This window comes from Bos taurus, chromosome 7 (genome assembly GCF_002263795.3).
Source record: "Bos taurus isolate L1 Dominette 01449 registration number 42190680 breed Hereford chromosome 7, ARS-UCD2.0, whole genome shotgun sequence".
Lineage (NCBI taxonomy): Eukaryota > Metazoa > Chordata > Mammalia > Artiodactyla > Bovidae > Bos > Bos taurus.
The window spans coordinates 49,452,497-49,467,016 of NC_037334.1; the positions used below are offsets into that span (position 1 = coordinate 49,452,497).

Sequence of the window (14,520 nt, forward strand, 5' to 3'; positions counted from 1 at the left end):
GACAAGTATTTTAAGCAGTCTGGAAATACTTATCAAAAGTCACAGGAAAATTTTCTCTTTGAGCCTAATGAATTTTCCAAATTTATTTGGAAAAAGCCAAAAGAAGGATAAAAGGACCTAAGAACAAAAGCTGTAGAGTAAGCTGGAATAACTCAAAGATCAGAAAAAAGAATTAAAGTAAATACATAATTAAGACATAGCTAAATACTTTAGCATATAGCTTATAAGTATTTTCATATATATCTAACATAGAATTAAGAATATCATGTAAACAGAAAAGTACAAACAAAAAATTATACCAGGGGCAAAAAGGTGAACTGGAGGAGAAAATGGCAACCTACTCCAGTATTCTTGCCTGAGAAATTCCAAATTCCAAGGACAGAGGAGCTTGGCAGGCTACATACAGTCCATGGGGTCTTAAGAGTTGGACACGACTTAGCAACTAAACCACAACCAAAAAGGTGAATAAACATGTTAATATACCAAAATTATCTTCCTGTCTGAAGAAACTATAACTAATATAAAAATATAGAGTCCCAAAGAGACATTTAATAGTTGTATTTAGAAGTATGGGCTTCCCTGGTGGCTCAGTGATAAAGAATCTGCCTGTAATAAAGAAGACATGGGCTCTATCCCTGGGTTGGGAAGATCCTCTAGAGAAGAAAATGGCAAACTGCTCCAGTATTCTTGCCTGGGAAATATCATGGACACAGAAGCCTGACGGGCTACAGTCTATGGGATCACAAGAGTCAAATATGACCTAGCAACTAAACAAAAGTTTACAAGTATACACTTTAAACTACTTTATAATTTTTCTAGATGACAATGAATAGTTCTTTCATTAAATTACTAGTTATTTTTTAAATATTTTGTTGTCTCTTAAATTACTATTTAAATGAATTAATTAGTAATTAAATATTTAAATTAATAATTAAATATTTGTTTAATCAAATTATTTTCTCTACTTTTTAAATCACTATTTTATTGAACACAAATTTAATGAAAAACATCTAGTGGCCTAAACAAGTAACCGTCCCCCTAATTAGAAAACCATGGAGCTTTACAGAGAACTAGGACAGAATTTACCAAACCTAGAGCTATGAATGGGGCGTTCTTGAATTCTCTAATGCTTCCTAAACATTGTGTCCAATGGTCCTACCCATGTGCTACGATAGTGCCTCCAGCCTACCATCTTTAATAGCACTTTACACATGAAAGGATTGGAAAGCACCATCTTAAAGAATCACAGAGTCCTCTTCTCAAAGCCTAGTTCAATCTAGTGCCTAGGAGCTGGAAATATAGTCAACTCAACCACTATATGTTTCTCTAGCAATTCTACTTTCAAAGGTTCTGAAATTTTACACAACCCAACTAATACACTAATAATACAAAAACAAATTAACTTTAAGAGAAAATATACATAAGAGATTATTTTTTAGAAGGTATTAATAGCTGAAAACGCCTTAACCAGTTTATTTCTTTAAAACATTCTTATTGTTCTTTTTCATATACAAATTAATCTTTCATATATCATTATAATCTGTGTAATTTAGTGCTTGAGTAAATTTACAACCAGAATGAAGTGCTCAAAAATTAGTCCTTTCAAATGAAATACTACCTTGTTGATGCTGTAACACTATTTGGTTCCAGGATGTTTTCAGTCATCCTTAATTGTACCACCTCTGGCATGTCATCTGATTTTCCTGCACCCTCTTCTGGAAGTTCTTCTATATGTTCCAGCTTTTCATCTTCTTCTTCTTCCTCAGAAAGTTCATTAACCTATATAAGTAAGAGGAAACCGAGAATTAAAATTTAATGAAACTGTTAACTGATATCTAAAACATACTATTCTAAGAAAAATTTAAACACAACTCATTTTCAGCTTCATTTCCTTAAGACTAATTTCCCTTACAAAGTATCTGCCAACTTCTCCACATTAGAGTAAAATTTCAAACCAAACATAATATTTTTAAAGCAGAAGGTAATGATTATATTAGTATATCACTAGGAATACGAATAAGACTGCAAACTATGAAAAAGCATGCACACTATAACATTTAAAAAGCTTCATTTCCTAACCAATCAGATTTGTAAATCTAAGAGCTACAATGAAGATTTCAACTGACCTCTCCAATTTCCAAGTGCACTGAACAAGTGATTTTAACACAGAATAAGTGTAGAAAAAAAAAGGGCACAGAAATTTTGCCTTAAGGTCTTAACTATGTTTTAGAAAATGATGGCTAACTTCTAAATGGTTCAGACTCAGCTCTTCATGCAGAAACTGGACCTTACAACAAGGAAGAACTCACTATTTTTACCATGAAGCACAACTCAAGGTTATAATTCTCTTTCTGTCAGGGGCTGTAAAACATTTTCTATTATCAAACTGGCTACATAAGTAAATAATCATTCTAATTAAAAAGACACAAATATCTAAGAAGGAAAACGAACAAAATATTTTCAAATGAAAAACATTTATTAAGCTATCCCATAGAAGAAACTAGCCATAAAATCACACCATTTTTTATAAATTAATACTAGTCATTAAAAACATTAAACAGTAAACATAAATAGTTCTATCCATTCTAGCCAAATGGGCTGACAATACCTAGAATGATTACTGCTACATGTAACACTAGTGTTTTTCCTGACAGGCAAATACAACAATTGCTACAAGATTCTCAGAAATGAAAATTTGAATCAGAGGGTAATTATACTTTGATACTCTACCAACTCCTAATTAACAAGTACTGAAAATCATTGGCCTAAGTGGTTACTGGAGGAGGGCATGGCAACCCACTCCAGTATTCTTGCCTGGAGAATCCCTTGGACAAAGGAGCCTGGTGGGCTACAGTCCATAGGATCGCAAAGAGTCGGACACGACTGAGCGACTAACACAGACACAGAAATGATTAACTGAGAAGTTAGATTTATACATAAAGGTGAAAATTTCAAATGACAGGTCAGTTTTTAAACTGGATGAAATGGAAAGTTACTCTCTTTCTCTATCTATGTATTTAATAAATTACTTAAAATCAAGAATGTATTTAATTAATATCTACTTGATAATCCAAGGAAAAAAACTGGCAAGAAAATACTGTTCTTAGGTTTGAGTACAAGATTAGATGACTGCAAAAAAAAAAAAAAAAAAGTAACGTGACTATTTAAACTGAGAATAGATAACTATTCAGTACACACATTTTTGGTTCAGAAGGACTGCAATTTTAATGTTACATCACCGATTTTAAAATCAGTTTGTCTACGGTCAATAGCTCTTTCCATTAAAACTTTACACTCAATTATAATGAATATATATTTGATTCAATAAGCTTTATGTAAACTAATAGATATTTCCTAACATTTTCACCAGTAACCATCAACTAAGATAGGACATGAACACAATCAATTGCCTATGGGTCTTTCTTCTCACTCCCCCACCCCTCACCCCAGGCCTTCTAGTGTAATTTCTTGCAGTAAAAATTCATTAAATTGGTTTGGGTAAGAGTAAAAATTAGATAAAAATGCTCCATCACTCCACAACTTAGCTTCAAAAGTTCTTCTTGATCCTCTTATCAACTTGACCTTCTGCTTATCAATATTCTGTTCATAAGTTATTCTGAACCTACCCTATATAGGCACCTGACTCAACTTCACTTATGGAAAACCCTCAGCCATACTTACATCTCTTCCTTCTTTGACTGCTGTAATTCCCTTCTCTAGGACCTCGTGAAATGCCTGCTCTCCAGACTCCAGCTTGTGGAGAACGCTGCTACCTGCCTTCTCAAACGTATAAAGAAACATAATTATCACCTACATCTTCAAACCACTCTACTGGATTTGCAATCATTTAAGGATCCCATACACAGAATCTGTTCTCTGACTCTGAGTCATTACTCAAACACTTCCTATTCAACATCTCCAATCAAAGGAGACCTCTCATACTATTAAAAAAAAAAATCTACTACCTTGAAAAGGACCTAATGGCCAAATACTTGCATTAATGGGATAAAACTCTGAAAGTAGAGAGTGCTAAATAAGTTTTGCTTTCCTCAAATATCAAAATCAGGGGGAAAACCAATGCACTGCCAGGACAGGCCGGGTCTGCCCACCTCTTTATGTATGTGGATAACAAATTAGCAGCATTTAAGTTATAACAACTTTAAAATGCAACCAAACGGTGCTGAGTTTGAGGAGATTTTACTTTCACTCAGTATCTGATCAATTCAGCTTCACAAGTCAAATATGAAAGATATGAAATCTACCTTAAAAAAGAAATTTCAGAAATCTGTACTATTGAAATCCAGTTATAATTCAAACTGTAAGAAAAGTAGACAATAGATTCTGGTGATTAGCAACATGAGCCAAGATAAGTGATATACCTTGCTGTCTCTCAGGACTCATTACACTACCCTGTTTTTTGAGCATATTCTGTTCAATATGCTAATATCCTCTTTTCTATTCACAGTCAAATCTGCAGAATTCAACATTATTTACAGGTGTTAATTGACCACAACTATTTAATGTAAAGCACAATATATTTTGAGTCAGTTTTTATAGTGCTTAAAAAAATACAGAAATATAAATGCAATATATGTGAGCTATGAATATATTTCAGTTTACGTAAGAAAGCTGCAGGATAATAGAAATATCAGAGAATTATACCACAATGTAAAACATAATCAAAATATACCCTGCAGACTTTAGAAGAGTCAAGATACAAACTTTAGATCAAATTGGCATCATCAGTTTCTTATAAGTCAAATCATCTCAGAAAAGTAGAAAATGAGTAACACAAATGTGTGTATGTTGTTTCATTTTCAGCAGCCATTAACTTTATTTTAAAAAATTAACTACTGAACTAAAATGAAAAGAAAGGTGGCACACAGAATCCCCCAAAGGTGAGAGTTCATATGGATATCAAAAAGCATTAAACATTTAAGGCACATATATTCACTTGTCCTCTTCTTGTCATTTTCTTTTCAGCAAAAATAATTCTGAACAGCTGTGTCAGTTCTTTATTTTAATCAAGTTTCTTATGTCACATACTGTATAGTTGGAAACCTTCAAAAAAATATGCCAGAAGTTCCATGGAGCACTGTTTCAGGCTACAAATTCTACGGACTTGATTTATCTCACAAATACATATATAACATATATATATGTGTGTGTGTATACATATGTATTCATCCTCAGTTTATACATGGTAAATTATAATTTGATATCTATTACTGTCTTCTTAATAGTTTCTGATACTGGAAAACAGAGAGGAGAGGAAGAAAGGAAAGGAAGAAGAAAAAGAGGGAAGGAAAGTCAGACAATGGTAAAAATGGTTACATGAAGAAAATATAAAAAATTTAAGGAACCGACCTACAGCTAACTAATCAATGACAAATGAGACAAGACTAAACAATGGAGAAAAGGCAAATTCTCCAATAAGTTGTGTTGAGAAAACCAGACAGCAACGTGTAAAAGAATGAAATTAGAACATTCTCTAACACCACACACAAAAATAAACTCAAAATGGATTAAAGACCTAAATATAAGACTGGATACCATAAAACTCTTAGAGGAAAGCAGAGGCAGAACACTCTCTAACACATATTGTAATAATAGCTTTTTGGCTTCATTTCTGAGAGTAAAAACAAAAATAAATGAGACCTAATTAAACTTACTATAAACAAAACAAAAAGTAAACCTACAGAATGGGGGCGGGGGGTGGAATACAACCAATGCAACTCACAAGGGATTAATTTCCAAAATTCACAAACAGCTCATACAGTACAATAAAAATTAAAAAAAAAAACAAAAACAATGGGCAGAAGATCTAAACAGACATTTCTCCAAAGAGGACATGTGATGGCCAAAAGGCACATGAAAAACTGTTCAACATCGCTAATTATTAGAGAAATGCAAATCAAAATCACAATGAGGTATTAACCTCACTCCAGTCAGAATGATCAGTATCAAAAAGTCTACAAAAAATAAATGCTCGAGAGGGTGTAGAGAAAAAGCAACCCTCCTACACTCTTGGTGGGGATGTAAACTGGTGCAGCCACTATGGAAAACAGTATGGAGGTTCCTTACAAAATTAACAATAGAGTCCCATATGATCCAGCAGTCCCACTCTTGGGCATGTATCTGAAAAAGACAAAAACTCTAATTTGAAAAAATACACGCACCCCAGTGTTCCCAGCAGCACCATTTACAACAGCCAAAATATGGAAGCAATCTAAATGTTCACTGACAGATGAATGGATAAAGAAGATGTGATTGATACATATATACACATGTAACTGATACATACACACACACACAATGGAATATTACTCAGCCATAAAAAAGAACAAAATAATACCATGTGCAGCAATATGGATGGACTTAAAGATTATCATACTAAGTGAAGTAAGCCAGAAAGAGAAAGACAAATATCATGTGATATCACTTATACGTGGAATCTTAAAAAAAATAAATATTTATAGAATAGATCCACAGACATAGAAAACAAACTTATGGTTACCAAAGGTGGTGGGGGGGGGGGGATACATTAGGAGTTTGAGACAACTGTGTACCACTACTATATAGCACAGGAAACTATACTCAATACTTCATAATGATTTATAAGAGAAAAGAACCTGAAAAAGGAGAAAAGAACCTGAAAAAAGTTAGCTACATAACTGAATGTGTAACATGTATAACTGAATCACTATGTTGTACACTCGAAACTAACACAATGCTGTAAATTAACTAAACTTCATTTAAAAACACAAAACAAACCTAAGCAAAGTATAATTCCCAATTATTAAAAAGACTTATCTATAAAAGTTCACAACGGTATAGAAACCCTTTTAAATAAAAGCTGGGCTACCTAGGAAATAAAACTCCTACCTCACATAATCAAAGCCAACACCTATAAGAATGAATGAAAATATGTATGATAAACATTCAAGAGATGCTGCTTTATAGTTTAAGAACAAATGAAGGGAAATAATCCATTGTCCATCAATAAACAGCATAACCATATAATTTATCATCTAAACTTGGATACATTTGAAAGTGAAAAGGGAAGCTACTAAAATAACAATAATTTTTATTATTTGATTATATTATATTATAATTTTTTATTATTTCTTTCTAATAATTACATTAGAAAGCAGATATAAACTACGATGCCTCTGAGAAAACTGGGATGTGCTATCACCATTTCAAGTGGATACAGATACTATGAATCAGATAAATTATATGCTATATTCATACAATAGAGAACTTACTCACACAGATATTAAAAAAAAAAAAGACTACGTTCTTTACATTCCAATAAAAGATCTCCAAGATACATTGTCAAATGATTAAAAAAGAACAATGTGTAGAATACTATGTAAAGTATGCTACTTTCCATAAAAATTAAAATATTAAATTAAAAATATTAAAAATTCTAAGAAATATTTACTTACATTTGCATAAAGAAATTCTGGAAAAACACATTCAAAAACCAATGAGAGGGAGAGGATGGGCACAGGTACGAATAGGACATTTTACTATATATTTTACCTTATTTATTTTTAACCAGGTGAATTATTATTTTTAAAAAGGTAGCAGCCCCACCCCACACTCAAAATATAAATAACATTATAGGTTTTAATATACAAGTTTGCTTGACAAATCATTTCACTTAAGTACACAAGAAAAACTTCCAGACAGACCTAAAGCATGAATTCTAAACCTGAGAAGTCTGGATTAATGTGGCTTTACAGTCAAAAACAATTACTCAGAATCAATATTCTCACTTCATAAAGAAGAAATGAATGAGGACCCTTTTATAGTCTCAACCATTAAGGCATAACAGTAACAACAAAATACACTGTTGAGAAATGGGTTTTAATATTCAAGAGCCACAAAATTTAAAACATCTGCAACCTAAACTATTACTCTCCTGATGCTTCCCTAATGGGAATTAATATGATGATGGTTACACTGCTGCACTGACTTGCTACTTCAATCAAAAAAACATTTTTAAAAGTTTGTGTCAATTTTATATACCACCTTTCCCTCTACCTTCTAATTCTCAACCTTTGCCTACATTCCTCTATGCTAGCAATTTCTTTGCAAAAACAAAAACACACTACTCTTACAAAATAAACAATGCTTAATTTAACAAAAGAAAAACACAAGAAAACCCACAAAAGCTCTAGCGTATCTCTGGTTTCGATTCCTTTTCCATATTATCCAAACTGACGACAAGAAGTTGTTCAGAAAAAAAATCACATTCATATACTACATGGAAATACCACCTATGATAATGTATAATAACCAAGAAAATTACGTCCTAAACTTTTAGTACTTAAAAAGTCCACATAACTTTGGGCCAAACCTTTAAGAGCATATTCTTTACCAAATGAAAAAAACCTCCCTCCAAGTAGAATATTTAAAATAGTCTCACCTGTTCAGTAATTGAACTCAAATCATTAGATGAAAAATCTTCCTCTTCATTCTCAAAAAACTCATAGTAATTTTCCAGAAGTCCAGCCATTATCCTGCTTACTATTTCTTGTTCTTTCAGATCTTCCACATCTGTGTAAATACTAAAAGAAAAGTCCAAACTGAATTGAGAGTCCTTAAATCCATCACAGATAAAGTCTGAAGAAACTGAGTCACTTTATAGACCTGAGTGATTTATGCCACCATTCTGTGCCACAGTTTTAACATCTGTAAAGCCAACCTAATTTGTACCTTGTTCACAGAAATACTGGGAGGATTAATCAGATCTACTATAAAAAATGATGGTTCATCAAGCAACCTATGACCCTTGGGAGATAGTATGATGATTCTATTTCACAAATACAATGTTATTTAATAAAACAAAAATTTGTGAAAAACTTACTGGAAGACATCTGGACCAAAGACAGCAGCCAAAGAGTTTGCTGACCAAATTTCTTCATGATGTGATGCTACATTGGCTAAAAATCTACACAGGAACTTTAACAAACTGTAATTAACAGGTGGAAGCTGTTGCAAGAGGAACCTCAACTTTCTTCCAAATTCATCTTCATTATTATAATCTATAAAACATAATGACAGGGTTTTTTCTTAATGAAGCAAAAGCAAAGCTCAGATATTTTGCCAGATTCACATTACTCCACCTTCATCACCAGTTTACTATAACAATTCAAAACCTCTTCACTTCCTCTACTAGAGGCCAAATGCCTTAGGGCTCTGCATTTCACTTATTAAGTGGAAGAACTGGAGAAGGAATGCAACCCCTCAACTGTTAGAGAATGTTTTCTTCATCTATTATTCACTGGCTCCAATCCTAGAGCTTATTTTAATTCTCAAAATACTGTCTTTTGCATGACTGCACATGTGTTTCCAAATTAGTGCCAACTCTAAGAAGTCAAAACGTACTCGTCAATACCATTCAACACCAACCACTAGTAAGCAAAAATGAGAAGCAATTTAACCAGCTAACAGTATCTGAAAAAAAAAAAACAAGGAAGAAACAGAGTAAAAAAACACTTTCTTCTTTTAACATTCTGAAAAGGACAATTAAATTCAGCAATATCAACAGAACTATCAATAAATTAGGATGCATTCCAGGACTTCCCTGGCAATCCAGTGGTTAAGACTCTAGGCTTCCAATGCAGGAGGTTCAATCTCTGGTCAGGGAACTAAGATCCTACATGCTGCATGATGCAGCAAAAAAAAAAAACAAAACCCAAATTCCTCTTCTCGGTTTACCAAGTGAATTTTCAGCTACCAGAAGACAGGTCCTGTGTTTACGTCAATAAGTTTTCATTAACAGAAATTAGGTCTGTATCAACCCACTGACTGGTGAGGGTCCCAAAGAGGAGAAGTAATTTCTCAGAGGTACCTCAAAATGAAGTAATTAATTGCTCTAATAGGGAAAATTAACCCAATTATCTTTCATTCTGTATTTTTCTTGAGGTCCTTAAAATTAATTTAAAAATAATTATTGGGGGGAAAAATTATTGGTAAAAGGTTATGACCATGATATTGGTCATCTCTACAAAATAACACAACTCTAAGAAGTTACCAGAAACGGCTATGGTCATATGAGTTTTACTTAAAATTTAAAATGCAACCAGTAACAATTCTTCTACATTACATAACATTATCGACTGCCCAGGTACTCTGTCTTTATAATTGGTTGAAACAGTCCCTGAATGAATGTTTTTTTGAATTTCTGTTTTCTTCTAAACTTCTGCTTCTACTGCTGCCAAGTCGCTTCAGCCGTGTCCGACTCTGTGTGACGCCACAGATGGCAGTCCACCAGGCTCCCCTGTCCCTGAGATTCTCCAGGCAAGAACACTGGAGTGGGTTGCCATTTCCTTCTCCAATGCATGAAAGGAAAAGTGAAAACGAAGTTGCTCAGTCATATCTGACTCTTAGTGACCCCATGGACCGCAGCCTACCAGGCTCCTCCATCCATGGGATTTTCCAGGCCACAGTACCGGAGTGGGGTGCCATTTTAAGCCTGCTGCTGCTGCTGCTAAGTCGCTTCAGTCGTGTCCGACTTTGTGCGACCCCACAGACGGCAGCCCACCAGGCTCCCCCGTCCCTGGGATTCTCCAGGCAAGAACATTGGAGTGGGTTGCCATTTCCTTCTCCAATGCATGAAAGTGAAAAATGAAAGTGAAGTCGCTCAGTCATGTCAGACTCTTACTGACCCCATGGACTGCGGCCCACCAGGCTCCTCCGTCCATGGGATTTCCAGGCAAGAGTACTGGAGTGGGGTGCCACCGCCTTCCCCCATTTTAAGCCTACTACCTAGTTAAATCATAACCAAGAAAAATATATGTACATATCAAAGAAGATTCCCCTGACTAGGAAATCTTTTAACCATTGTTAACAGTTTTTTTTTTAATGTAACAACAAATTCACAGAATTGTGAATTGTGTTTTCTACCAAAATATGATGTATAAACAATTGGACAAACTATCATGAGCTAAACCAATGGCTGATAACATTGCCAATGAGTGGAATGATTGTCATAACCTGGGGGAAAGGGGTACCAGTGGATCTAGTAGACAGAGTCCAGGGATTCTACTGAATATCTTAAAATTCAAGGATAGCCCCTATACTAAAGAATTACCTAGCCCAAAATATTAGGAGTACCAAGGTTGTGAAATATTAAAATATTAACATAAGAGTTACCTATGATAAATGGAGAGAATTCTGTCCAGAGACCCAGACACCTTCCCAAATGAATGATTAAAGGATGAACGAATAGATTTTATTACAACAGAATTACAAATATCACCTCAAGTACCGCCACACCTACCTGCATACCTATTAAAGAAATGGGTGTCGTATATGGGTGTGTGTGCATGCATGTGTGTGTGTATATGGGTGTGTGTGCTAATGGTTATATACATGGGCAATGGAGGCGAATGGTGGTTTTCTGAAAACAGGCCAAAAGCATTTCTGCACATCTTAAATTCCTTCACAAGTGAATACTGACACAGAATAATTAGTAAGATATATATTGTAACTCCATCAGTAACACAGTACATGATACTGTCGTACTTTTAAATGAGTAACAGTGAAAATGACAATCTCACTGACAGAACAGCTTCTGACTGGTAGCATCAGTGAGAGGCAGTAACTTTTTTATCACTAAATCTCATTCCACTTATTCATTTATAAATTTTCAGTCAAAACTGAAAGATTATCAGATTCGTAGAACTTTAAAAGACCTGTTTACAATTCTATAACACAGGGAAAATGGAATCCTATCATTATAAAAACAAAATGAATGGCTCTAAAGACATAAAAAAAGCTCCAAAAACTCTAACACATCATTTTCATTATATATATTTAATGGGTGCAAAAATGCTTATTAGATGACTCAATATAAACATTTGAAAAAATACCTACTTCCAAGAAAAGAAATTTGAAATAGATTCAGAAATTCAAAACAAAAATAATATTTCTTGGGACAAAAAAAGAAAATTACACTTTGAAAAAAGGTGACGATATTGATACTTTATTCTGAAACCTGTTCTTTGATCCCGGTGGCACAATAAAGAAACAAAACTGAATCAGGCTAACCATTCCTGAATAAATCAAGTATAAAATGAGCTCAATCATCTAGCTGTATAGAGAAAAACATACATAACAGGATCATAAATTATCGTTGTATTGACTTTTAACACATAAATAAGAGGCATCTATTAACTTAGGCTTGCTTTTAAATTTAAAAAAAATAATAAATTTAAGAAAAAAATAAAATGGAAAAATACTCTCAAAAAGAAATCCTCCTCTTCTAACCATATACAACTTAAGGATATAAAACAAAATATCCAGCTCTCACAGCAAGTAGGAATTAAGGAAGCAGTTATAATTTCTTACTATCACTGAATTTCTCTAGAAGTTCCATTTCGAAAAAAATTTTAGAGAGATTCCACAATACAAAGAAAAGCCAAAAAAATATACAGAGTGAAGTAAGCCAGAAAGAAAACACCAATGCAGTATACTAACGCATATATATGGAATTTAGAAAGATGGTAACGATAATCCCATATGTGAGACAGCAAAAGAGACACAGATGTATAGAAAAGTCTTTTGGACTCTGTGGGAGAAAGCGAGGGTGGAATGATCTGAGAGAATAGCATTGAAACATGTACATTATCATATGTGAAATAGATCGCCAGTCCAGGTTTGATGCATGAGACAGGGTGCTCAGGACTGATGCACTGGGATGACCCAGAGGGATGGGATGGGGATGCAGGAGGGAGGGGGGTTCAGGATGGGGAACACATGTAAACCCATGGTTGATTCATATCAATGTATGGCAAAAACCACTACAATAATGTAAAGTAATTAGCCACCAACTAAAATAAATAAATTTAAAAAAAAATCTAAGGAAATGGATAATACAGTTGATCCCTGAACAACACAGGGGTTGGGGTGCCAACCCTTCACATGACTGAAAAGTCGTGTGTAACGTTATAGCAGGTCCACCAAGTCCACAGTTCTTCATGTGTCGATTCAACCAACCGTAGATCATGTAGTACCGTAGTACAAATTTTTTTTTTTCGTAGTACAAATTTTTTGACAAAAAATGTAAGTTCAAACCCATGTTGCTCAAGAGTCAACTGTATTACATGTCAACTTCATAAATTTTCCTATGTAATGAAACATGTCACACTATTATACACACATGAATACCATTTGGCTCAAGAAACAGAAGCACCTCATCGCTTCTTGGTTCTTTTACCTTTCTGCATACTTCACTTTTATTTTTCTTATCCATCCCAGCTAAGCCCTACTTTCAGTCACCACCAAAAAATTAACCCAACAGAGACCAATGAATTTCTTGACTTGGTCTGCAATCTGATGTCCAATTTGATATTTTATCATGGGGTAGCAAAGAATCGGACACAACCGAGAGACTTTCACTTTCCTTCAGGAGTCCAAGAACAAGTTTTAGGTATAGTCCAAACTTAGAATCAAAGCTATCTTCTGGCTTTTGCTAGAATATTCAATCAAACCAAGGATAAACATAGTAACATCACCACTAACCAACATCACTGGCTATTATGGGACCTTCTGCCACACATCTTTTTTTGTTGTTGTTCCTTCTTTTCTCTTTGTTCTTATCTCCTGCTTTTCCTCCTTCTCATCTTATATCTTAGGCTCACTAAGACCAATCATAAAAAGTAAACATTACTACAGGAATCTAAGAGGTTGCCATTCCTTTAACTAGACAATACAGCTCCAAAGAGCATATGTATTCAAATGGGAACTTAAGAAATTATTCTCAGAATTACTATAGTTACTGCTTACATGTCAAGATTTCTAAAAGATAAAGATTTTGAAATTAAATGTTAAGGGATTGATTGGTAAGATTCAGATTATGTTACCTTGAGAAAGTTGCATCAAGTGAATATGCAAACTTCCAGGGATAACAGGTTCAGGAAGTTCTTGAAGGAAAAACCTAAGAAGACTAATAGCTGAGGGAACATCTGCTTCCTTAACCAAATCCACCTCTTCTCCACTGTCGTATCTCTGCCGAAGCCACTCCACTGTCTCAGCATTTCCATTGACTTGAAAAAGTCCTTGTTGCTCCAGACCTCCTACATTAATTAGTTCAAGGCAAAAATTAAGTAAGTTTCAACTACTATATATATTCATTCTCCAGTGAACTTAAAATATTCATACTTTCAGAAAGCCATTCTTGTCTCCCGATTGGGCTGAACACCTTCAAATCACACATCTAAAAACACACACTGTCTCTGTCTAGAGGGATATTGTACTTTATCCCACCCTTTTATATTCGTTAAAAAATATTCTTATCATCCCTCCCACTAAAATATGCTCTAAATCAGGCATATCTGAACATATAACTTTAAATGAAAGATACACTAAAAAAAAATAATTTCCATCAGTTTTCCTCACAATATTGTAGACATGGAGTACTGAGGAAAAAAATAATCCAAGGTCCAAAAGGGATAAGCTGTGTCTATTAAAACAGAGGCTAGCCCTCAAAGTAAAGAAATATAT

At 34.1% G+C, this 14,520-nt stretch overlaps 1 protein-coding gene across 15 annotated transcripts in view; it reads right to left on the reverse strand.

Moving 5' to 3' along the window:
* The window catches only part of FAM13B (family with sequence similarity 13 member B), a 95,590-nt gene that overhangs the window by 50,478 nt on the left and 30,592 nt on the right, over positions 1 to 14,520 (reverse strand). For 8 of the 15 annotated variants that reach the window (XM_024995189.2, XM_024995185.2, XM_024995195.2 and 5 more), the window contains exons 4-8: positions 13,881 to 14,093; positions 8,879 to 9,056; positions 8,438 to 8,579; positions 3,682 to 3,777; positions 1,619 to 1,779 (exon numbers count right to left, since the gene is read on the reverse strand). In XM_024995189.2, coding sequence (XP_024850957.1) covers positions 1,619 to 1,779; positions 3,682 to 3,777; positions 8,438 to 8,579; positions 8,879 to 9,056; positions 13,881 to 14,093 — 790 coding nt within the window. The remainder of the gene's footprint in view (positions 1 to 1,618; positions 1,780 to 3,681; positions 3,778 to 8,437; positions 8,580 to 8,878; positions 9,057 to 13,880; positions 14,094 to 14,520) is intronic. The other 7 variants (XM_024995194.2, XM_024995198.2, XM_024995191.2 and 4 more) reach the window with 1 other exon arrangement.